This window comes from Strongylocentrotus purpuratus, unplaced genomic scaffold (genome assembly GCF_000002235.5).
Source record: "Strongylocentrotus purpuratus isolate Spur 01 unplaced genomic scaffold, Spur_5.0 spur5_scaffold_3, whole genome shotgun sequence".
Lineage (NCBI taxonomy): Eukaryota > Metazoa > Echinodermata > Echinoidea > Camarodonta > Strongylocentrotidae > Strongylocentrotus > Strongylocentrotus purpuratus.
In genome coordinates this window covers 2,642,432-2,668,122 of record NW_022145609.1, presented here as the reverse complement: position 1 = coordinate 2,668,122, position 25,691 = coordinate 2,642,432, and the positions used below count along the sequence as shown (strand labels likewise).

The 25,691-nt window shown below is 34.8% G+C and overlaps 1 protein-coding gene across 1 annotated transcript in view; it reads right to left on the bottom strand.

Moving 5' to 3' along the window:
- Window positions 1–1,851: 1,851 nt before the first annotated feature.
- Window positions 1,852–25,691, bottom strand: part of LOC105441720 (dual specificity testis-specific protein kinase 2-like) — a 38,360-nt gene continuing 14,520 nt past the window's right edge. The window contains exons 4-10 of the mRNA XM_030996082.1: window positions 15,565–15,714; window positions 12,988–13,064; window positions 11,411–11,495; window positions 10,693–10,776; window positions 8,380–8,466; window positions 6,788–6,887; window positions 1,852–6,082 (exon numbers count right to left, since the gene is read on the bottom strand). Of these exons, the coding sequence (XP_030851942.1) occupies window positions 5,460–6,082; window positions 6,788–6,887; window positions 8,380–8,466; window positions 10,693–10,776; window positions 11,411–11,495; window positions 12,988–13,064; window positions 15,565–15,714 (1,206 nt within the window). The 3' untranslated portion in view covers window positions 1,852–5,459. The remainder of the gene's footprint in view (window positions 6,083–6,787; window positions 6,888–8,379; window positions 8,467–10,692; window positions 10,777–11,410; window positions 11,496–12,987; window positions 13,065–15,564; window positions 15,715–25,691) is intronic.

Genomic DNA, 25,691 nt, shown 5'->3' with positions numbered 1-25,691 from the left:
ACTTAATGTCATACATGTATATCAATGTAAATATTCATCAAAATTATGTCAACACAATTTTCTTCTTTAAAATTAAAACAAATGATAATAACTCAAACGTCACAATGCAAACTTAGTAAACCCAACACAATAAACACTTAAAGGATAAAGATTATTGCTTTTTGGCATGATCTGATTGATGAATGATTGATATAAAGTAAATAAAATCAAATAACAAGAAACTCAATATAAACCTAATGAAATAAAATACAAAGAAATACAAATTAAAAAATTATCAAAGATCCTGTCCAACTTCTGCAGAAAAACAGATCCTTCAAAATAAAAAAAAAGTAAATGAATAAATAAAATAAATATAAGAAAGAAAAAAAAACTTTCAGATATACTTCAAGAAATATTACACTTTTTCAAAGTAATGAACATACAATATTGGTCTAGAATGTGAGTAAATAGTAATATTTGAGTGTAACTAAAAGTTGAGTTATTGATCATTTTCACATATGACACTTACATGTACATGTTTAATAAACAAGTCATTGGTAAAAACAAAAAATGCCCACATTGAAAATAGAATTCACTTTTTCTCTATATTTACAGTTGCATGTACACATCTCTCAGTAATTCTACAATATCAAAGAAGTTCAAATATCTCCTTTTCATTGAAAATCTTATAAATTTCCAAACTATTCCCTCAGCACTTCCTGCTTTACTTATTAAACAGGGATATCTCTACTTTTGGAATTTCATCTCTGTGAATTGAATTCAAGCACAGAAAAACATAGGACATCAACAGTGGTACGATTTTGCTTGATACTACAAAATGTCAGATATTTAAATCAGTCTGTGCAAACATTAGTATTAAAGAAAACTCTCAGCTAATAATGGCGAAAGTCAGAGGGATTATTAAAGAGAAAGTTTCTTGAGCTTTTCATTTTTGGATACACCTTTGAGGGTCATCCTCTTAATACAGCTATCAAAGCCCATTATAAAAAGCTTAAATTGATTTGGTCTCTGACCAACTAAATACAACAAGAAGAAGATGTTTTCACCGATGACTGTCACAGAAGTCACTTAGAAGTTTGATTTAGCGAGGATAAATTAAGGTGGAATTTGAATAACAATATGTGTCTGAGAAGAATTATAAATAAAGCATTCAATAAAAGAAATTATGAATTGAAAATCTTAAATCTACAAAATATATTTCATTTCACAATTTAGAATAAACATATTCTCTTCTAATAATACTCTTTTTTAAAAATTTACAAACAAATTCTTCAAGCAAATTATACATACTTGTACCAGTAGACAAAACTATTATTTACAAAACACATTTGGCAAGATAAAAAAACAAAAATATGTGAACTACTTTACCCCTCAGCCATCATCCTTACAGATTATAACAGGGTAATAGTATATTTGTAAAGTGCTTAGAGACATTTGTATTAAGCGCTATATAAAATTTAAATATTATTATTATTATTATCATGTTTTTCTTTTAAATATCATTTCTTCACGGTGAACATCTGGAGATGGAAGTTGTACTGCATTATCACTGTGTGAATATGAAGCATTGTTTCAACAAAAAGATAATATATTGATGGGGGAGTTGTAGTTAACATTGTGTAAGTCCTCCTACTGTGTATCAATCAATGTCAAATAGCTTTGATGAGATCAGATTGATGGGCTTGTCTCATCAGAATTTATTATCTTATCATTCTATTAAAGCCCTTCTACTGTGCATGAATTACACAATGTGAAGTCGTAAGTAGTTGTTGTGATACGTGTGTATATTATATTGCACTTAATGATTAGTGTTCCTTTATACATGAACATTGCTTAAAATTTTCTATCAGATTCTTAAATATGTTTTTCATTGTCCAGGATGTTCATGGGATTCATTTGACTGACTTTTAAATTGAGGCATTCAGAGTTCAACAAATTTCAAAGCATAATACAATACATATTAACTAAAAAATATATTAAGAAGAATGCAGTATTTTGAAAATTGTGATGGTTTGACCATACCTAATGTAAAACCAATGCCAAACCTACTCCAAACCATACAATTCTTGGCCAATGGAGCAATGTCTTTTCTTTTCTTGTTAATAAGACCAAGGTATACATATGCAGATTTAATATATAAGTAGGGTTGCAGTCACATGTATATATATTTCCTTAAACTGAACAATTCTTTGACATTTGGCTGAGGGGGGTCCACAGAAAAGTTTCTTACATTATTAGCAAAATAATCAATTATACATTTAACTATTTTGATCACCTGATTAATACTAAAAGATTTCAACTCAATTTTACCCAAGAGCATTTTCATTTTGCAGCAACAAAATACTTTTCCATTCCTGATCCAGCAGAGTACAATCAGCTGCTTCACCTCAATCTTTTGTTGACTAAATATACAGTATCCAAGAAAATTGAGTACACTCAATATTTAACATTTTCCAAAAGTGTGTTCTTGCCTACATTTTTGCTTTCTGTTGCAGTAATTGCTCTGCTCTATAACCCAAATCCTCAGAAAAGTAATTTGTTTCTTAATGGAAAACGAGAACAGTTTATTCTGTAAAATGACTGCCATCTCTTCATTTCTTTTCTTCACTTTTTTTTCTCATTAAGAATTGGAGACTAAAAAGCTGCACATCTTTCTGGAGTATTTCAACTGCTTCTTTTGGTACATGAAACGAGATAGAGTATACTGTTAATTATGAGGTAAACTGAAATGCAAAAACCACAATCACGAAACAAAACAAAAGACAAACATTTGTCATAGACAGACTTACAGTATTGATTCTGAGCATAGACTGAGCACACTGTAATGTTAGAAATATTAATTTTTGAGGTAATATAGTGATTGGAATCTCACTCTAAATACTTCACAACACAGATACTGTGAACCCAAGTGATTGATCTACATGTACATATTGATTGGAAAAAATATAGGGGCAAGACTGTAAAACTATTGCAAACTACTTTGTTACTCTTTCTTTTTCCACTTTTACATGCAATTACCTGTCACAAACCTAGCACGCTGCAACCTACAGTTTACCAAATATTTGTTTAAGTGTACGCATTCTAAATATGTTGAGATAGAGTGAGAGCTGTAAGTATTACTAAACATTATCTAAATTTAACTTTTATAGGATTCTGCATCCAGCATGTACACTCACTATGTAGAATGTGTAAAACAAGATTGTTCCAGATATCAAAATAATCCCTATTTTGAAGGGAAAGAAAGAGAGATATTTTGCAAAAAGCGAGAGATCATGTTGCAAAAACAAAAGAGCGCATTTGCAGGAAACAAAACTCCTTTGTATTTCAAGGAGGGGTGCTTCAATACAGATTGCCTATTTTTTTACATCACAAATATTATGTAATATAAAAACACTTCTACTCTTCAGATTTCTTATTTGTCACTTACTGATACATTTAGATTATCCCTATCCCTATCCACACAAAAAAAATGTGCAGATGTAGCCTGAAATTGTTTTGTTTGTTGCAGATACGAGAACAGTCTTGCATACACAGTTTAATGCCAGATGAACACCTACATGTATGGTGACAGATCTACCAAAGGTAGCAAGGACAAACCAAAACAAGATTGAGGTTTCCTTGCTCTGCTGAGTTGACTACCATCATTTTCTTTCAGAGTTGTCCCGAAAGGTTTCTGTCTTTTTACTTACAAAACAACTATGAGACACTTCACTTCAAATGTCAATATCATAATACATGTACATGATACACACCATTTGTTTTATCTCCAGTATACTAGAAATAGCATAGCAAACACAAAATATATGTATCATTCTGATTATACATTGTATGTAATCTTGGAGTCAGGAAAATTGTAATAAAATATATATTTGCAATGCCCTATCATTACATTTTCTGTGCAGATGTGGGAACGATAAGAAAAATATATTTCTCACATTCAATAACTAAAATATAGACAATTTTCTTCATTTGGTGCTTCTACATTTTGCAGAGATTTTTTTTCTAAGGCATTGTTTTATTTTGTCTGAGCACATGCAAACATATGTTGAATTTAGTGGAAGCAATGGATGGCATATCAGACAAATGGGCAGTTTTCATGTTTTCATGTATATCCTTGATTCTATCCCGGTACAATTCTAATATATTGGATTAACATAGCACTTAACTTTTTATTTTTTAGAAGTGCATTGGCATTTCTCTTTGGACAAAAAAGGAGCAAAGAGCTAGAGACAGATTTATGTCTTGCATAAACAAAAAATATTGAATTTATGACATTATTATAACTGATAAATTTTATGAGAGAACTATTGTGAACAAAATGGAGACTAAATGGCTATTGGTCCTCACTAAAAGGGTAAGACGAACTCACCCACTTTTTCAGATATAAAACCAAGCCTTAATTGAGTCTGCTCTTGAGAATATGTGCTATTAATATCTTATTATACTTGTGTATCAAACCCCTAAAAAAATAATGTATGTTCAATCACAGAGCCCAACTCAGTTGAGTTCCGTGTAGGTGCATTTCTATTTTTCTATGTGAACGTACTAACAAGTTGCTTTTTATATTAATTGAGAGTGTATCTAAACTTGCAATATATCTTTCCAGAAATAATATATGAAGTTCATACGTTGAATATAGTAGGCAACATGGAACCCTTAGCATATAGAGCTATTTTTCTTGGTGTGTGTGTGTGTGTGACTTGTATACCTTAGGCTATAAGGTTTTCTCTTCATAATTTTACAGGCTTCTCTAGTTAACTTGCTGAATATGGAATGGTCTTAAACAGAATATAAATGCCATTATGCAGGGATTTTTGTAAATTTGGTCAGCCAAGAGTACTATCCAAAGCATGCAAATGACAGAAAGGAATGAAATTTCGTTTTTTTTTTGACACAAATTTCAAACTGGATGCCTATCTAAAAAATGCACAGAGTGAAGATGTTTCCTATTTTTACTTATCAATTATTTCTAACATTTGATTGAAGACTAGGTTGAGTTTTACAAGGCAGGGCTTTTATCATTGACTCTCCACATCCAGGAGTATGAGAGTTGGCTTTTCAGATAAAACCCTCATCATCATCATGTAATCATGTACTATACAAGACACTCGTAGTAGATAAAGTATGCAAGCTATACAAGAGCTTAATGCCACGATCAGAGAACAGCACAAATGAGTAAAATGCTGAATAACTACAGTACGACTATAGATGAACATATGCATATTCATATCATTGGTTAAGACTTAATCTCTGTTTGTCTGCATAGTAGATACACATGCGATAGGTAAGAATAACTTTTGAAACTCCAAACCCATTTCTTCTTAAGATACAACCTTTTTCACATTTGGCATTTTTATTTATTTCAGCCTAGATAAAGGGCCATTATTATGATGATGCATACATGCATAGACCCACCATCCATTCGCTTTCAGTCTTTGAGTAGAACCCTTCTACCAGTCCTACCTCCTATTATCATTGGAATTTGGTCCATTTCTATTGCTATTGTGAGGCTCCCCTCCATTTAAAGTGGTATCATCCTGCGCACTGCTGCATGATGCTGACTCTGCGGACTCTCCCACTCCATACGGGGGTGATGCATCATCCGGAGGGGGAGGGGTTCTACTCGTACTAAGTTCAAAGGTATCCGACGAGCTTGGCCAGCTCATGAGATCATCATAGAAGTCATCATCCTCCATCGAGAGCTCCCGGCGATGGAGCTCCGGAGACGAAGGCAAGGAAACGGAAAGTCTTCTTTTTATCGGCTGCTCAAAGATACTCATGATGTCCGTCCTTCCAAACAAGGTGGAAAGCACTTGACCGATGTCCAAGGACATATCTGGAGACAGCTGCTTCAGCTGGTCCCGACCTGAATTCACAAACTTTGTCCTGCCACCGTTCAACGATGGCGTATCAAAGGGATTTGTTCGGTTCATTTGGCGCGAATGCCTGCGATCCCGTGCCCCTCTGTCCGAGTTGCTTCGTACTAAAGGATGCTTACGCGGTTGCTGCACTGCTGGGGCGTTGGGTGTGTTAGGAACATTCAAATAAACGGTGTGACGCCGAGATCTTGTGGTTTTATCACCTGCAAAAAAAAAAAAAACAGATTGCAAACATGCATAAAAATGATCCCCTTTAGAAAGATAATATATGCACTATTTCATACTTGTATTCTCCCTTTCACACATATCAAGACTTATCTACAGAACATAAAGTATTGAGATTCTTTAACATGAAGTTCGTAATACATCTATATTTCATGTCCCAATTTTAATGCATATGGTATTTTTTCTCTGGCAAAGCTGAACCCTCAATCACTGCTATGAGAAGAACAAAATACTGATAACTCTTCACCATCCAGGTTGATATACTTGGTTTATCAAACTTAAAAGATTAAAGTCATGGTTAGAAGGGTAATTCCACTATGGAAATTGCCAACATTTCCATAGCTTGATTTAACCTCCATAAATCCCTTTCTTTTGTGCAATGTAAAAGCAGAACAACCAACAACAACAAATCCAAATGGATCAATTCAAATTTCACAAAATTAAAAAATCTATATATATTTTGCAAAACCAAATTTGAATTTTTTTCTGAGTAATTCCAAGATCAGCATTATTTTGATGTTTTTAGTCTTCCAAGCTCAAGAAGTAGATTTTCCCCATTTTCATACCATGTTTGGCTCGACAATAGTTTCCTTACTCAGATGAAACATAAAAGTAATCCAAGCTGGTACATAAATATACTGATACCACCCAGGTAGAATGAAATGAATAAAGCGTCAACAAACCTTTGTCCGTCATCAGCCTGTCGTTCCGTCCAAGCTTGATCTTGATATGCTGCAGTTGAAACTCAATATCTACAAACGCTGGTCTACTGTTCTTATTCATCTGTAATGTAAGTTATAATCAAAACAATCTCCATGAATCAAAATATCCCACAGAAGATATAAAGTCAAATCTGCTTTAGTGACCACCTGTCTACAAGGACCACAGTTTTTTGGGTTCCCTTGAAAATGGTTTCTCATTAAACATGCACTGAAGGAACTTGTCTACAAACACTACTTGTCTACAAAGGCCACTTTTTGTGTTTCCCTTGGGTGGTCGCTATAGACAGGTTTGACTGAATAAGGTTGAGTCATGTCATGAAGAATAGTAGTAGTAATAATGAGAACAGCTTCATAATAGCGCTAATATCCATCACACAGTGACGCTCGCGGTGCTTAGACCTTATTACCCTGGTTATAGCTGAGCCGCCAAAGTAACAAGCATATCAGGCACCCATCCACACCTGGGTGGAGACTGGCAATTGTAAATTAATGTCTTACTAAACAACAGGAATGAAAGGCTGGGATCCATACCCCGTACCTCATGATCTATAGTCCATAAATCATCCAATAGGTCCTGATACCTTTCCCCCCAAAAAAATCAGAATCTAGAATACAAATTTAGAAGCTTCACTGACACTGTTTGTGTACACTGACTTTCAGGTACAATTGAACTTTGATATTAAAGATTGTAGAAAAATATGTCCGAAAGGATGTGGGCTGCAAGATTTCACACTCACAAAGTTACAATTGATTCAAATTTCTTTGATATTTTTTCAAAGGTCCTATCATCTATATAGTTCAGACTTATTTTGTTCATAACATATGAAGGAATGCTCTCCAGAGAAATCAATTCATATGTAATCAAGCAACCCCCCCTCCCAACAACAAACAATAAAAAAATATGTTTGTCAGATTTATCTCGCACTGTCACAAATATTTTTTTTCTTTTTCGTTTTTGTCTGCTTTTTATCTGTTGACGGCGATATATGGCTCTTAAAGGTAATACAAAGTTTTGGTATGGGGTCATGAATTTGGTTCAAATGAATATATTGGAAGCATATACGATCCTACAATATTCAGTGATCGTTGTCGCGGTCGAAATCGACTCTTAAGTTATGAAATTGGAAATAATAAACACTTTATGTTGAATAGCTCCCTCTCAAGGTCAAGATATTAATTAAGCTATAAAACAATGTTTATTGACTAAAATCGACCGTTTAGCTATTCCCGTTTAGAAATTATATACCACAACTACATACTCTGAGATTTTCATGGTTGCAGCTAACATTGTACGGCCGGAGGAGCTATTTGAAATTTATTAAAATTTACCAGGAGCACCGGTAAATCTTTATATTCAATTTTTCTCAAAAGCAGAAGTGTTTTAGGGGCTAAACTTTCTGGTGTTTTTAATACATCCACAGGGGCATCCAAATATATCAAAATTGTAAAGAATCACTATCCACCCATTTTTCAAAATTCCCAAAACTTTGTAATACCTTTAATAGATGTTATAAAAAAAAACTCTGTAACATGGTGGATGACAAGATACTGACCTTGCAACAGGAAAAAGCTAGTTCTAAGAGAGGCTCTGGACAGCCTGAACTGATCGACTGGAAGCCTACTTCATCTAGACCAAAGTCCTATTAGAGAGAGAGAGAGAGAGAGAGAGAGAGAGGAGGGAGAGGGAAGATAAGAGGGGGGAGGGGAGGGGAGGGGAGGGGAGGGGAGGGGAGGGGAGGGGAGAGAGAGAGAGAGAGAGAGAGAGAGAGTCAAAGCAAGAAAAAGATTGTCATTATTCTTTACAATATAGAGATTTCATTGAAATATATTAATATCTTAAAATGTTTTCATAGACTACACAGTGAACAAGCTATGTAGCTTACAGTGTACATAATACTTTTACATCTACGTCATGATTACACTGTACTTACACCGCGAATGCCATAGACAAAGCTTTGCAATCCACTCTTCCATGCCTAAATGGCATTGAGCCATTTTGCAATCTCTCAAGTAAAGTCTCCCTTGAAAGTCTACTGAATATTCTGATTCTGAGGAATCAAGAGAGCCGTGAAATGAAATCTCATACCCAATAGGCTACATTCTAAATTGAGAGATGAAATGCTCTGCCAAGAATCATACCCTTGCCCTTTCCCTTTTTCAATTTGAGCAATGAAATGAGTAACACTTTCCTTCCTCTACCTTCGCAATAACACGACATGGATTTCATTTTGTGGGAACTGTATAACTGACAGCTAAAGGTCGACACACTTTCAATATGATTGGGTAGACATCCAAAAGGGGATATGTCCAAATCAATAAACCTATCGGTTCCAAATCAAATATGAAGCACAAAAGTAATTTTTATTTTTCTATTGGTCAATTTTCCTCCTGCTTTTCTTTCTTCACTTAGTGTCTCTTCTAAACATATATTCCCAATGGATATCATAGTCTTAAGATCTCTTCTTCGTCTTCAAAATAATCTGCCTCCTTATAGTTAGGCTAAATCTTTATTTTTTTTCAATTCCATGAGTATATTCCTCTTGCATCATGTGTGTGTTCAAATCTCTTTTCCCTTCAGTGGTGCCAACATATACATTGGGCAATGATGGTATTGCCCAAATTGGTATTTGCAAGTCTGGTGAAAGAGAGGTATGATTTGAAGTCGGGAAGAAATGCAGGACATGCATTCCATCAGCAAGAACCAATAGAGGCATTCTCAATATATCTCTGGATAATTCTCCCTAATCCAGGTTAGAAAAGAAGATATTGTATATTTGCAGCAGGAAAGGCATTAATTCTGAGGAAAATATTGGCCTTTTTGCTCCAAACAGACGACATGAAAATGATTTATTATCCAGCCTACTTCCTGCGCTGTAATTTACCAGCATTTGATTTCATACTCACTGATATGAAACTGGCTCTAGCCTCATCCTCTAAACTTAATCCTAGTTTTGTCTTTCAAAAATCAACAAGCAAGGAAAACAAACTTTCACAGAACATCAGGAAAAAGTCTTTATTTTCAAGGTCGACTATTCCTAGGGTACTCGAGCTGTGAAACCACATAGGAAGGAAGCACACTTCCTTTAATATGTTTTCATATTTTAGGTTTGAAATGCAGCACCTTAAGCTTGGCTTACACCCACTTCCGAAATAAAAGGATACCAAGCCTAAATCATGTCTACATCAGGATCAGAGAGCTCGATTGCCTCTCTCTCATGCCACATTGCTGATCTTAGCTTTGTTTAACCCTGACAATGCCATAAGACACTTTTGAGCATCTTAATTGTAGTACATTAGTGAGTGAAGCTTATATTTCTTATTGATAGTCAAAATGGGCTTATGAGTTGTGGTCTTTGATACCGTAAAACACTGATTTCATCTCTCATGAAAATTTAGTTATAATCAATGTTTACAAACTTAATGGTAACTAATGAAGGTTAATTGTAGTATTTATTATGTTGTGAAAAATATATTTGGTAAATTAGTGTATCTCTCGCCTGTTGAGAGATATGAAATGCACGTGTCGCGCATGTGTGTGTAGTCCCATATACATCTTTCTGTGTACAGTGCTTCTAACTTTATGAAGACTTGGCCAAATTTCTTATCAGTTTGATGATTCCAGAACCTTGCAGTACATCTATGCTAGATGATCAACCTTTTCTGATCGATTTCACAACGTTTCTTTCACAATGCAATCGCATGACCATAACTGGTCTTTAGCTTTAAGGTGAAATATCCCCATATAAATAATATATAAAAGAGGAGTAAGTACATTATCTGGCGTTTCAACAAAATGTAACTTAAAGCAACCCTTAGCCGGAACTAACATATTGATTGGTTTGGTATGAAAGGAAGGATGATCATACATTTAATCTTGGAAGCTCATCAGGATCTGCCGTTACTCTTGCTATCATCTCACACAAACATATGCCAAATGAGAAGACATCAATCTAAGGAGAGGGAGGAAAGACAAAGACATTCATAGGTATTAGATACAAGAAACATTTTAACGCCAATATTGAGCTCTGGTATGGGCATCGTATGTTCAGAGAACATGGTGATAATTCATTCTGGATTATTTATCCTGCAGTAGATTGATTGTTTGAACCAGTAAAATAAAAACAACCTCACAAAAACTTCCTGGGAATCATCTTCAATAAAAAATACAACTCACATTTGCACATAGTGAGCTATTTTAAGCACATGGCCGGTGTCGGGCCGACTTACCAGATTTCCTTATCTTTCTATGCTCATTACTCGGCCCCTATACATTTCTACCAAAGTCGTTTGGCACATGTCATTTATTTGTAATCTTGAACATTCAGTGTAAGTTTTGTTGGATTCTGTGAGAATTTATTTTCTATCATTACCAGAACTGAAGCTAATGTTTAACACATCTATCATTCATTCAACTACAATATTAGTACAGTGTGTTTATATAAATTTTTACTAACCTATTGATAAGTTAACAGATTTCAGAAAACTACTAAAATTTATTACCATTAAGAAATCAATGATCACAAAGTGAATTATTTTCATTGCAATGCTTTTCTTAGATTTGTTGCTATGTCGGGTATATCTCACCTTCTCATCATATGGTTTGTAGTGCAAACACTCTGGGGCCATCCAGAATGGAGTTCCTACCGGGGACTTCAGACTAGACAACTCCCTAAATGGAACAAAACAAAAAGATACACAAATTACGAATTGCAGCAGATCATCTTTAATAACAATATGTCCAAAGATTTATACATACTACATTATCTTCTCAAAAAATTGCCTCTACAAGTATTTCCATCTTGAACCAACCTCTTTGCCTCATCACATACTATCATATATTACTCATCCAATTTCTTATGGCATCAGAACAGACACCTGTAGCATATTGTCAGGTTGACATAAGTGATAAATATGGAGGTAATTTGCACTTTCTGGCATTCAAAAGCAAAGAAGAACAACATTAAATTGGCAATGAATAGCTTGTAATGTAATATCATCATTCACCAAGGGGATAGAAAGCTATTGTTACTGTAGTGGGACTTAGACAGACATTCATCTACCAGCTTATTTCCATTAAAAGTACCCTTTCATGTTGCTTAAATAATGACAACATTTTTTAATAGATCATGAAATCAATATCCCTGTGCCACCTCTATAGACGTGGCACTATGCTTCCCAGGAGAGTGGAGAGCATGCATTACAAAATGCAGAATCGCAATACATGAGCACTCTTGTTTGGTTTCGCTTTACAAGAAACAATCATTATGATGATTAAAATGAGTATGAATAATTGATCTAAAGATGAACATGTCTCATCTTACAATCTAAGACTTTGACCTTCCGTGAATGAATGACCTCTGCTAAATGACCTAGTATACAATGACCTGACTGATCGAGAGGGAAGTGGTTTAAGGCTAATCGGTCGGTCAGCTGATTTATGATGGCAGTATATGGCCTTGACAATCAAATAGCGATGGAAAGGCTTCAGAACAATGGACTTATTAAACAAATGCATGTACATTAGTGTTAACATTAATTATCCTACACACATTGCCATTTATCTATCTCACTTGAATCATATATGGAATCAAATGTAATTTAGGTGATTTACATTTCGGTTAGAAGGCGTAGAATCATTTGGAGTTAAGGAACATTATTAGGAGGAGAAAATATATAAAGTCTGTATTGTCAGGTCAAATTTCAGTTTAATCTCATGAAAGCTGGCTCATTTATTCACAGACGCAGTAAAGCTTGTAAAGACAAAACAATTAAAAGTATGTAAAGTGAGCTTAAACAAGCTATTTCAATTGTATAAATAAAGTGGAATTCTTTACTAAACAGTTGTAGGTGAAAGGGGATTATAAATTGGAATCATTACAAAGATAAAGGCATTATTCCATGTAACAACATGTGTTATTAAAGACTAAATTTCATGAGTCAATTATTATTGTGGGATTGTGGCTGTAATTGTTTGCATTGTTTCAAAACTAGGAAGAGGATTTGGGGTAAGACTTTGGTTTTTCTGATTTTTGTCATCTGGGATTTTGGTTTCATCAGCCCGGCCAGAATGTGAGGAATTACTCATGACTTCAGATCAACAATGCATTCACCTTTCATATACATGATCTTATAGATGATGAGATTGTTATGATTCATGTTACCTTGGAAACCTGCAAGAGAGTCCCAGATCACAAATAATGGCCTTCATGTCCAAACCAGTTCTCTTGATTAGAACATTCTGTGAAGAGAGAGAGAGAGAGAGAGCAAAAATGAATAAATTAATGTTAAAAATGAGGCCCACATATTGAATACCTCGTACACTAATAGGTATTCAAGCTTTCAATTTAAAATCATTCCGATTATACACTACAGCAGGTATAGCATAATAACATAAATCAAAGTTAAATTGTTTCACTCTTAAAATATTATGGATAACATTGTAAGAAATAGGAAACAAAGATAATTAAAGTATGTCATGCTTCGCATCTCCCATCTTGTAATGCTGATCTTAGTGAATACACATAGGACCTTTGCTGCGTGCAGTTGTCATTTTTTTGTTTTTTAACAAGTTACCAAAATAAATAAAAATAATAAATTGGTGGTGATTGTAAACATCATATCTGAAGAGCTTTTATTAATGAGGATGAAAATGAAACTATGTGGCCTAGAACCAATGACCTCTTGGCAGTGAAAACAACAATGGTAACATTAATCATGATGGATAATTATACTGGTATATTTCATACATGTATATGCTGAGAGTAGCAAGTTTCACTAATCAATTACTGACATCCTGTTAGTTTCAATTTGTATCCAAGCTGTGAAGATCTTTATTTCTGACTCAAGATTCATATCCTAGTAAACATGACTAGATCTTATCAAAATATCCTTATTTTCAAAACCATATGTATATCTTTACAAGAAGGATGTATGATTGTAAACTTGTTGAACTTATGGGTGGGATACTACAGATATGTACCAAACCCTCTTTAAAGGATTGTATTTCAAGTACTCAAGATCTTGATTCAAGGTAACATAAAGCTCCAGTTTCATCTCTCTTAATGACTGAGGAAGTGAATATGTATACTAGCATTGTATATATAGAATGATATTAAAAGAGATTCTGCAAGACTTACTACAGAAACAACAAGCAATATAACAAACATGCCTTCTACAAAATATTACATGTATCTTAACTGCTGCCCAATACTGTTTTGGGGTAGTGATTCCTATTTTCCTGCCTTTAGTGTTTAACATGTGTGAACCTTGTTTGTTTGTTTGTTTTACCTGACTGCTAAAACAAGCATGTGTATGTTCGTTAGAAAGCAACCGGTGAACCACCGGCTTTAAGTCCTCTCTGAGGGATTTAGTAATGACTCATGCCTTACCAAAGGGCACAAGCACATCGACTTGGTTTCGAACCCAGGACCTCCCCATTACGAGAATACTGCTATACCACTAAGCCATCACGCCTCTTTTCCTGTACATTTAACTGGGAAATACATGTTCCTAATCATTGACTTGGACTATAGACTTTGTGTAACTGTTTCACTCCCATAACATGATACTGCATAAAGAACTGCACATAGCATATTAATGAGATAATTAATCAAGCATGGTGGATCTGGAAGCAATCAGGTAACAAACACAATAGATAATTGTTTATTGTCATTCTGTAAACAAGTTTTGTCCATCCAAAACAGGAAGAGGAATGTGTATTTCTAAAATAATGAATTCTTTTGCCTCTAAAATATAATACATTTTCTGCCTCTCAATGATATATTTCTGAACTTCAGAGCAAACCTGAAATTGTTCATACGCTAGAAAAGGGGAGGAAATTGTTTTGAAAAGATGAATATGACAGTCAATACAGACTTTGGGAATTTATCTATACAAAAGCTCTAATTTACAAAGGTTCAAAGAAGATTCATAATGTGTTTTTTCCCAACTATTTTAAGTCGTATCTCCCGAAAATATAACACATATATATATATATATCTAATAACTGTATGAACCAAACATGCTTTTAAAATGGGGTTTGTGAACTTTTTCACATCACATACAGGATTTCTTCCTGTGCTCACAATATCTAATGTCTCTTGCGAAGAATTACATTAATCAACCCTTCATAAGCAGGTAGCCTCAGTGAAAACAGATCTATCTAGGTTTGCAACAAATCAGACATATTTTATAAGAAAGTTATACCTTTTTGAAAGCTCCTATCACCATTGCCATGGGTATTCTCCAAATAGCAATTCGAACTTGATGTGTGATGTCGTACAAGGAAAACTCAATCCTTTTAATATAGTGTACACAAATAATTTGAAATTCCCAATTCTTTTGGAATTTCTCCCTGTATGACATCACTCATGATGACCACATCATTAATGGGGAATCCCCATTGATGACCACATCATTAACAGGGAATCCCCATTCAGAAGTGATCTGGTCTTGAGTTTAAATATTCAAGGCTCCCTTATAATCATCTAATTTTTCTTAAACTTCTTTCTGATATCTGTTCCTCTCATTTTGTCTGCTTCTATTGAAGCCCACCTACCATAAAGAGGTAAATTAGTGCCCATTTAATCAGGGTTTGAATTTCATTTTTAAAGGTCTGTATACTGGAGTATACAGTCCTTTGTTGCATTTTTTGGAATTAATTTAGGTCCAGACTTTGATTTCGGGCACATGTCCCAGGCGCCTGTTTGTATCAAGCCTGCTCCTTTTAACCAACTTACTGATGATGTTAGATCCCTGTGCATAATAGCTTTCTTGTGAAGGTAAGCCATAGCTCCAGCGATGTCCGACGCTAAGCTAATCCTTACGATCCATGATAGGTAAACTTGGTTGTCACAAAGCAGGTCTGTTAACGTTCCTCCATTGACGAACTGAAATTATACAAGGTTGAGACACAACTGATATTACCATACTGCACTTCATAGTTTTAAAACACTAAATAGGGTAGTTACTTTTTATAACACACAGTACACTGTATATGACAAATAAAAAGATACTGCAAGCTCTTTACCAAAAAATTAGGGAATCTACATGTATAAGTTAAAAGTTATACAAATATAAATTATCTTTATGAGTTTCCATTTAATAATGATGAGAATTGCAGGTAAACATGATCACATGATAACAGTAAATATGTTGTTTCCCTCTGTCCATCACTACTGTCTGTTACTCTTTATCTATTTCTCATCTCATCTCTTTTCTTCTCTTCTCTTCTCTTCTCTTCTCTTCTCTTCTCTTCTCTTCTCTTCTCTTCTCTTCTCTTCTCTTCTCTATCTTCCTACATCTCCCACTTTATTCCCTGTGCTTCCCTATTTCTCTTCCCTTTAATTCTCCCCTTTAATTCTCCCCTTCTCTATTTCTATACAAGATCTCTATTTCATCCATCACCAGAATGACCTCATATTTCTATTCTAAACTCACCCATTACATACCTTGAACACATCATCATTCTCACTTTCAAACAATCCAGGTTCTTGTTCAATATGACCAACAAATATTTCATGGCCATCATATGATATGGTCCATCTTTGTAAACATGCTTGGATAATATTCCAAATAATGTCTCTTTCACACAATTTTGAAGAGGAAATAAACATATTTGGTATTAACACGGCCCCATTAGTGTGGGTCAAATGATACGATGACTGATCTGTGGTGGACATGGATCTGATCAAAGCACCTTCTTGTTTCAAGCCACCACTTAAAATAGCTTTATAAAATTGTATCTTGGTATACTATAGGACCAGTGTAGAAAGAAAGCTTAACAATAAATTGGAATAGAACACAGTAAAACTAAGAAAAATGCCATACAGCAATAAGAACGTTCAAGCTATTTTCTGGGTCAACACAAAACAAATAAATGTTGCACTTAATTACTCTATAATGTTTGGACCTGTTTCTGTGTTTTTTGTTTTCATTTTTACTTGTTTGCGTGTGTGAGTGTGGGTGTGTTTTGTTGGGTCATTCATTGTTTTTGTTTTGTCAGGAGGGGTTCAAGGGTTACACGATTCTATCAATCACAAAAACTTCTTCACGAGAGCTTTTAGGGATTGAGCCATGCTAGAGGGATGTCCAGGTCCCCCATCGAAACCAGACTCTTCCAGAGGAAGGGAAGGGTGGAGGTAATTTATCACTTGACACATGCATCTTCACAAGTTACAGATCTCAGCAAGCTTCTATTTATGAGCAGATTTATTTTTGCAAGACTGCTTTATTGCAGGGTGTGATAAATTTTTAGGGGGCTGATTATTTCCTCTAGATTCTTAAGGGGAGGGGGCGGACTACATGTATCTTAACGAGTTTGTATACACTAGATCTATGGACCCTTTGATAATATAATTTTCTATTTGCCCCTCCAGTGTAAAACTAATCAAAATGTGGGATATGAGATAATTTAAAATCATCCTACGATAGAGAGTTCACTTTCCTCATTTTGTCTGACTAAAAGAATGATTGTCTTTCCCTAAGGTGTGTAAGAAGCCTACATATATACCGATAGTCAAAGTTAGTTTTGTCAATAACATGTACATGTTTATGTTTATGTTATGTTTGTGTTTATTACAGCATGATATTTAATATTTCAAAAAACATTTCCTGACAGGAACCATCTGTGCCCAAGGCATTTTAAAGGTTTTATTCAGATCACATATTATTTGTTTTAATTTTATTAAACTTTTGTTTCCTTTAATTTGCCTTCCAACATGTCAATAACAAATATGAAAATGATACTCAGTTTTTGTATATATAGCCCAAATCACAGAGAAAACAGTGTCTCTCTGCACTCTTAGAAAGCTTTACCCCACTAACATTATAAGACCATTTCTTGATCATTTAAAGAAGCCATTGGACAAGATGTAAAATGTATATTAAAGTATTGAACTCTGTGTTATATGCATGTATACCTTTGAAATAATGCTCCATTGACTAGGTAAGGGCAGGCATGAGGTTCTCTCACTTTCAGTTACTTTCAAACCATTGGAGACAATTTAATTTTGATTAAATTGCATTTTCAGATTAGTTATATTCTAGGTACATGTACATGTATCTCAGGCTTAATACTATTCAATAAGTTGAGATTTAAACAAACAAATCAGATTCTACCATTGAGACATACATGTAAGCGTCATCATGAATTAAATAATTTAAAGAGGAAAAGGTTACTGGATATTCTAGTCTACTGGATTTCCTGAAGTTGAAGGAAATGAATAAATAGTTTTAGAAATCTCTTTCCTATCCTTGCTGGTTTGTTCCAGATTGATACGGCATCTAATATCCTGGTTGATCTATAATTAGAAAAACATCCATCTTCATTACATCGTTATCAGAGTATTAGTTTTAGAAAGTGATCCTGGTAAAGGGCCCTACTGATTATGATGCTATATATTCTTTAGGAAATGAAATACCCTGACCTGGATATACAAGGCTTCTCATCAAGAAAAGCTGTCACTTGTAATTCATCATCCTCTTTATCATCTGAGATATAAGAATTTATTTGCAATTTTCAGAGTTTGTTTTTGTAATCATTTTTAATAGGGGAGACATAAATGTCCTGTCCTTTGGAAAGGCATTAATCTACATTTGCCATTCTCCACCCAGGTAGAATAAATGGGTACCCGGTAGGCTACAGCCGGGGTAATAATACGATACCTTGTATTAAAGCCCCTCTAAAGTGTTGGGAGCCCAACAAATTTGATGGCAATATTTCACTTAAAATGTATCATAATTATTTGAAAGAGGATGTCATTTAAGACACACTTCTGCAAGGATTTACCCCCCCCCCCCCCCGAAAAAAAAAAAAAAATGTGTTTGAAGACCAATATTGATAAAAGATTACATAGTTAGGGTTGTCTGTTGTAAGCATAAAACTTAAATTGAAACACGGGATTGATCGGAATGTTAGAAAAATCTATGATTTGTGCTTGCAGTGTAATGCAGCTCCTGATATACTTCTACTGTGTGTACACTTGTAATCTTTATAGATGACCCACAGGGCCATAGAAATATAACTCAATTAAGCTTGAGATATATCTTTTCATGGAGCTACTGTGACTCATGCATTAATGTCAATATAACACACACTGCCTTGTTGACAGTTAGGAAAGGACTGATCAAATACTCCTATCCGATCTACTGGTCACTATCTGGTACTGACGCAGGTATATTTACAATGCAATACAGGCTTGTTTGCAATTTATTGGACTTTGATTAAAACTCTGGGAGCCGTTAGCCTTCCATATCGTGTCTTTCTGGCTTTGCAGTTTGTTCATTACATATACATGTATGTGCTCTCCCCCTTTCCCTTACACAAGCTCCCCTCTCTATCTATCCTCTGCATCTACAATGTACTTTATCTTGCTTCTCACCAACATCTAAATAGATGGAAATCAGAGTATCATAGCACATACTGACTTGAAAATGCCATTTCAATCAAAATGAAAATTATTTGAAATTGTACAAATACTTTTTATCAACAGAAATTCATCATCAGAATATAAAATCCTGGCAATCACAAGGAAAAAAAAAAAAATGCAATGGTTACATAAGGTTCCAGGTTAATTAATAGAAAACATATCAAATGATATGAAAGGACTAAAATACAGGGAGTGGAGATGGTGTACATTGTGCATGCCCATTGTGAGTAAATGAACTCTATGAATCTGACGACTGGGATTTTTAAAAAAATGCATGAAACGCTTTGAGATATATTTATATAAATCCAGAGGATGATGACGATAATGATGATTATTATAATTATTTTCATTATCATTTTTATGATCAATATTAATGTTAATTGAATAATCATTACTAGTAAAATCATCCACTGCATCCAGGAGGGCATTTCTTCAGTCATTACCCTTCTCGCTCTAGACAGACAAATATTTCCCTCTCTGACATGATAACATTCCGAGCATGACAGGAATCCTACAAATTCATTTTGACATTCCTCTCATAACGAGCTTTATGAAAACAGCATTCAGCATAGCCTAGGTCCAAATACATTTGTAGAGTTGCATAGCCGTTTGAAACTCTAACTTGTGAATATGTTTAAAATTTATATATATATATATATATATATCCCTCCTTCCCCCCCCCCCCCCCCCCCCCCCCCCGCAAAACAATTAAAAATAAGTATAATAATAGTAATAAAAATAATAAATAAAATTGAAATAAATTATTCAATAAATAAATTAAAATAAAAAAAATATTAAAAAATGGAGAGGAAATGCTGCAGGTGAGGGTGAAATGCATATCCCTTGAGATTTGATAGCAAGGAAAACTCACTATATCTGGAAAACAGACTAGAACAAGACTAGAAGTTTTGAAATTGGACTTTGCTTCTCCAAGGAATGACTTGACATATTTACTTCTTATTAAGTTTTGACCAGATCCCTGGTGGTTTGAGATATATCTGTGCACAGTGACCTCAAGATATATTATTTGATTCAGTTGACCTGATCTTTTCACCTCTAAACATACTCAGCCTGAGTTATTTATGAAAACTTTTATCCTATATCACAGGTACTTATATGAAATTTACAATTCCATTGGTTGGGTTAGTACAGCTTTATGGAGAAAAATCCTGATCCCTATATTGTACAGGCCTCCAATATGATTGGTTTCTCTAAGAAGGTTTGGTATAGAGATCAAATAATTTCCTTTCATGGAAAACTATTTAATTCTATGCATCACTACATTTGATGTGCAGTTTAAATCAATAATTATCCAGCTGTAGTTAATGCTACATGATACCTAATTATATGTCTTTAATTTCGGGAAAATAGAGATTAATTTTAAAGAAAAAGTGCATTCCACAGTTCTGTGCTTAAACAATGATTAAGTAAGGCACTAAATCCATCCAGGGAGGTGATCCATCCAACTTTGATTAAATGAGAATTAAATCGTTGGTTCTTGATTATGTTTACATCACAAACCGGCACCATCTGACCTGTTACAGTATCAAGTTTATATAGGTCTACCTTTAGATGAAGGAGTGTATATATTGACTTCCCTCATTAACTACCGTAACCCTCTGATCCTCCCAAATCCTCCCTTGATACAAAACATGCATCTAAAAACACTTAGGCCTGCACTTGAAATTACCTATAGCCATGTACACACATGACTGTCATATTAAGGTACCGGGGTAATACAAATTTTTGGTATGGGGTCATGAGTTTGGTTCAAATGAACATATTGGAAGCATATATGCGATTTTAAAATATTCAATGATTGTTGTCGCGGTTGAAATCAAGTTCGAATGAAATTGAGTGATGAAATTGTAACTAATAAACTCTTTAAGTTGTAAAGCGCCCTCTCAAGACTGATATTTACTTTACAACAATCGACCGATTTGCTAATTCCGTTTGGAAAATATCAGAACTGCATATTTTGAGATTTTGAGAATTAAATGGTCACAGCTACCATGGAATGGTCTTATGCGCTATTTGAAATATTTGATATTTGAAATTTACTGGGAGGACCGGTAAATTTGTTATTATTCATTTTCTCGAAAGCAGAAGTGTTTTACGGTCTAAATTTTCTAGTGCGTATATTACATTCACAGGAGCATCCAAATAAATCAAAATTGTAAAGAATTACTATCCATCCAATTTTCAAAATTTCCCAAAACTTTACATTACCTTTATAAACGTTAAGTTTGTGAAATCTCAAAGTTATAAACAACTAGGTACAAAAGAGATAGGAGGCTGCAAACTTGCGATTGGTTTGGATCAATCGAGACTCTTCGTAAGACAGGGTCCTGGATTTCTCGAAGGTATACTCTGAACACAAATATGGGAATCTTTAACCAGGCACTTGTCTGATGGAGGTCAACTCATGAACAGATCAATCTGTGGAGAGGGGTAAGATGTGTTCTCCCTCTTTGGTTGTGATTGGCCATTTGCCCATTTCAATAGCCAATTTCTGAAAAATCTGGATTCTCTCCATGCATCACAAATCAATATATCTTTCAAGCTTTCAAGCATACTGGGTAGTGTACAGTATGTTCAACTCCACCACTATCAGGTGTATTCATACAAATGTATTGAAAGAAAACATGGATGCAAAAGGTGTAGTTTGGAACATGCTAGAATTAACAGAAATTAATTTAGGAAAATCAAAACTGAATGATGGTTCACAGCAGAGGGAGATATACATTTAGATAGAGAAAAGGAGTGAAAGAAAGAGAGAGAGATAAAGGGAGAGAGAGAGAGAGAGAGAGAGAGAGAGAAGGAGAGCATTCATTCAAAGTTCCCCAGGCCTTCCTAATGATGCATGGCCAATCTCACACCAAAACAAAGCCACAGTCAAGTTTCATTTTCATTTTCCTTGTTATGTTTGCTTCTATTATTAGCAAAAAAAGCAATATCGCTTGTCAAAATTTGTAGATAGTTGTCATCAAGGTTTCGTTAGTAACTTTGAAAAGTAGGCAAGTGTGTAACCTTGACTACTGTTTGATCAACTGACAGAACAAATATTAAAACGTTCCAGTCTGTTTCATCTGAATTATTACGCAAGCGGACGAGTCTTTCCATAAAATTACCACAGTTGCATTGCACCTGTTTTATCAACAATATACCCTTGTAAGTTGTAGGGGCCTACATTAATACATTCCTAGAAAATAATGTTGATGAACTAAGTGTGACTACAAATACAAATTGATCAAAAACATAATTCATACAGAGAAATGAAAGTATTTTCCAAGTGAAGACACTGTCTCGGTCATGTACCCTAGAATATTTTGGAAGGGAATTCCCCAATTCCTTGGAAGTCCTGGTCCAGTGAGATATTTCACAATTACTCCTGCCTTGAGACGGTGTTATTCTTGGTACATGTATGTCTCGTGGGATGATACATGTACCATTATGAGATGTTGATTCAGTCTAAAAGAAATGTTGACCAATGTAAAGAATAGAAGGGGATTCCCATTTATTCTTGTGACAATTTCTTTTTTTTGGTTTAGTCTCTGGTGTGGTTTGTTCCTTTATTCACAAGGTTGAATATCTTGGCATCCTTCCCATTTGTTTCACTGTAAATATTGAGTCAATCACAGAGGTTTGTGGGACAGACACTTACAATGTAGGAAGTGTTATCTTTTAGTTCAAAACTTTTAATATACATATACCACTTGATTTTAAAGATGACACATTTCGTCGCTGATTTTAAAGATGACACATTTCGTCGCTGTTTTCACGAAGTGACGGTAGTGAAAAAAAAAATTGCATTCACTTTGCGTTACGATTTTCCTCACTACCGTCACTTTGTGAAAACAAGGACAATTTATAGTCTACAGCATGACATATTCATGGTGATCACCAGAAGTCATTTCCATCTCTATCAAAGAATATATGTACCTGTAGTATTAACAATCATACCTCATCCATCCTTCTTCTTCTTTTCTATCACACATCAAAACAGCAGCCGACTGAGAAGATCAATTCACAACCTTCTGTTGGGCACATGACAATATTTAGATTGCAAAAAGAAGCCCAAAAAAAGCCAACAAAAGAAAGAAAATGCTTCCTTTTCATCCAAATTATGGGGGGGGGGGCATCGTAAATTAATCAGGTCAGATGTAAATAATAATCAAATCAGGTCAGCTGTGAATAATAATCCAATACAATATATGCACTGTATGAAAGGATGACATATATTTTAGATAAAAGGACAGGCAGTACTTCATATGAGTGATATAATAAAGACATGTAATGTATGTATAAATGGAGTATAATTTTCACTGCTGGAGAAAATAACCTTGATTATCAATACCTAAACATGAGAGCAGGTATATTCTATGTCCACTTTATACCTTTATATCAATATATCCCACTAGTGTGATTGCACCATAAGATGTGATATATAGCTTTGCCCTTGATATTTTAGCTCACAATCACTCATTAGTACTCATAAATCTTTGTCATCAAAAGTTGTTTAATAGTGTGCAGACAAAGATAAGAGACACTGATAAACCTTCATTCAGACAACAAAAACTATGTTTTGTGTGATACAGCTCTCCTGGGAGCAGTGGTACACAAAGGTTTGGAGATCACTTTGAAAGAGACATCTACAGTATACAGAATCAAGATTATCATATTGTGTGAACATTGTTCAATAAGGAAACTGTATACAATAAGCACTATTCTGTTATTGTTAAACAACTTTCAAGTCGTTTATTTTTAAGTGACTATGCGTAGCTCATGACTTTGTATTCATCCTGTCACTATGCAATTACCAAAGGCATCTCTATGTAAAATGTTCCATTATACCAATTTCCTCTTGTGTGAAAATACCGACAGATAGTGAGATACCGATACATGTACAGGACAAATGATATGAGATAGATGGAAGGGTGTGAAAGAGCCTAATGCAGAACATCACAGATGGGCAACAGAAGGTGTGGACAGCTTGAAGAGATGGGGGAGATAAGTCATGTGGATGTACACGAATGGGAAGTGAAGGGGGCGGGCTGAATTCCTTCATTCCTACGACTACCAGTATAGTGAAAATTGTTGTCAATAGACAGGAAATAATTTTTAGAAAAAGCAATCATCTTTTCAGTTCCTGAACTGAATGCATATATTCATGATGAGAGAGAACGATGAGGAAAGAATGTAACTTGTAAGAAAGACACAATAAGAGAGAGAGAGAGAGAGAGAGAGAGAGAGAGAGAGAGAGAGAGAAAGAAAGAAAGTGAAAAGGATATGTGAAGAAAAGAGGATGGGAGAAGAAAGAGCATACAAAATGAGAAAATTGAAATAGAGAGTTACAGAAGGGGAGCAGAGAAAAAGAGAGAGAAAGAGTTTGGTTGGCAGGAGAGATAGAGAGAAAGGAGGGAGTGCATACCGGTATTGTCCGGTAACAAAGAGCAAGAAATAACCAACAAGATATCTCTTTGATACTGTACAATGTATGTCTTTGATAGAACAACAGAAAGTAAAAGAAATGAGGTATAGAAAGAAAGTAGAGAGAAAGTAGAAAGACAGAGAGAGAGACAAAGAGACAGAGAGACAGAGAGAGACAAAGAGACAGAGAGACAGAGAGAGACAGAAAGAGAGAGAGAGAGACAGAAAGAGAGAGAGAGAGAGAGAGAGAGAGAGAGAGAGAGAGAGGGGGGGGATGCGTGACAGAGAGGGAGAGAGAGATAGGGGGCATGAGCTTGCATATGATAGTACAATAGACACTGTCCAGTATAATCTCATCTTCATTACCACCATAGCATTCCGATGCTATCCATTATGCATTACCCTATCAACACCTTGATAGCGGATCTCATTACAAGCAAGCCTGTGTGCTACTGTGCACCTTCATACAAAACACTTCACTCAGAGGTCAATTCAGGCTAGGCCAAGAGGACAAATGTTCTCCGGACAAGACAGATGTGTACATCCTACCATAGGAAATTCATGTGTAAAGAAACATTAAAGCTAATCTTGAGCTCTGGTATGGGAATCGTATTATGAGAGAAAATTGCTATGAAAAAAAATTATTCTTGATTGTTTATCCTGCAGTAGATTGGTTGTTTGAACCAGTGAAAGCAAGATGAATTAGCCCACAACCCTTTTCGCTGTACAGTTCCTTCCAACATTTCCACAATAGTAAAATAGGGGCTTAAAGCTGGACTAAGTAACACATATTCTTAATGGGGAGCTAGAATTTCATGTCTATAAATTTAGTGTGACGACACCCCCCCCCCCCCTTTTTTCTCCATATGTTTTCAGTGCCATTAATCAGGGAAGTCTCACATTTCTCTGCTTTTAAAATGTAAATTTACACATTACCATGGCAATTTCGTCTTCTTCAAATGCATTTTCACACCAAGATATCTCTTGAGGGGTCCTCAGATGATACA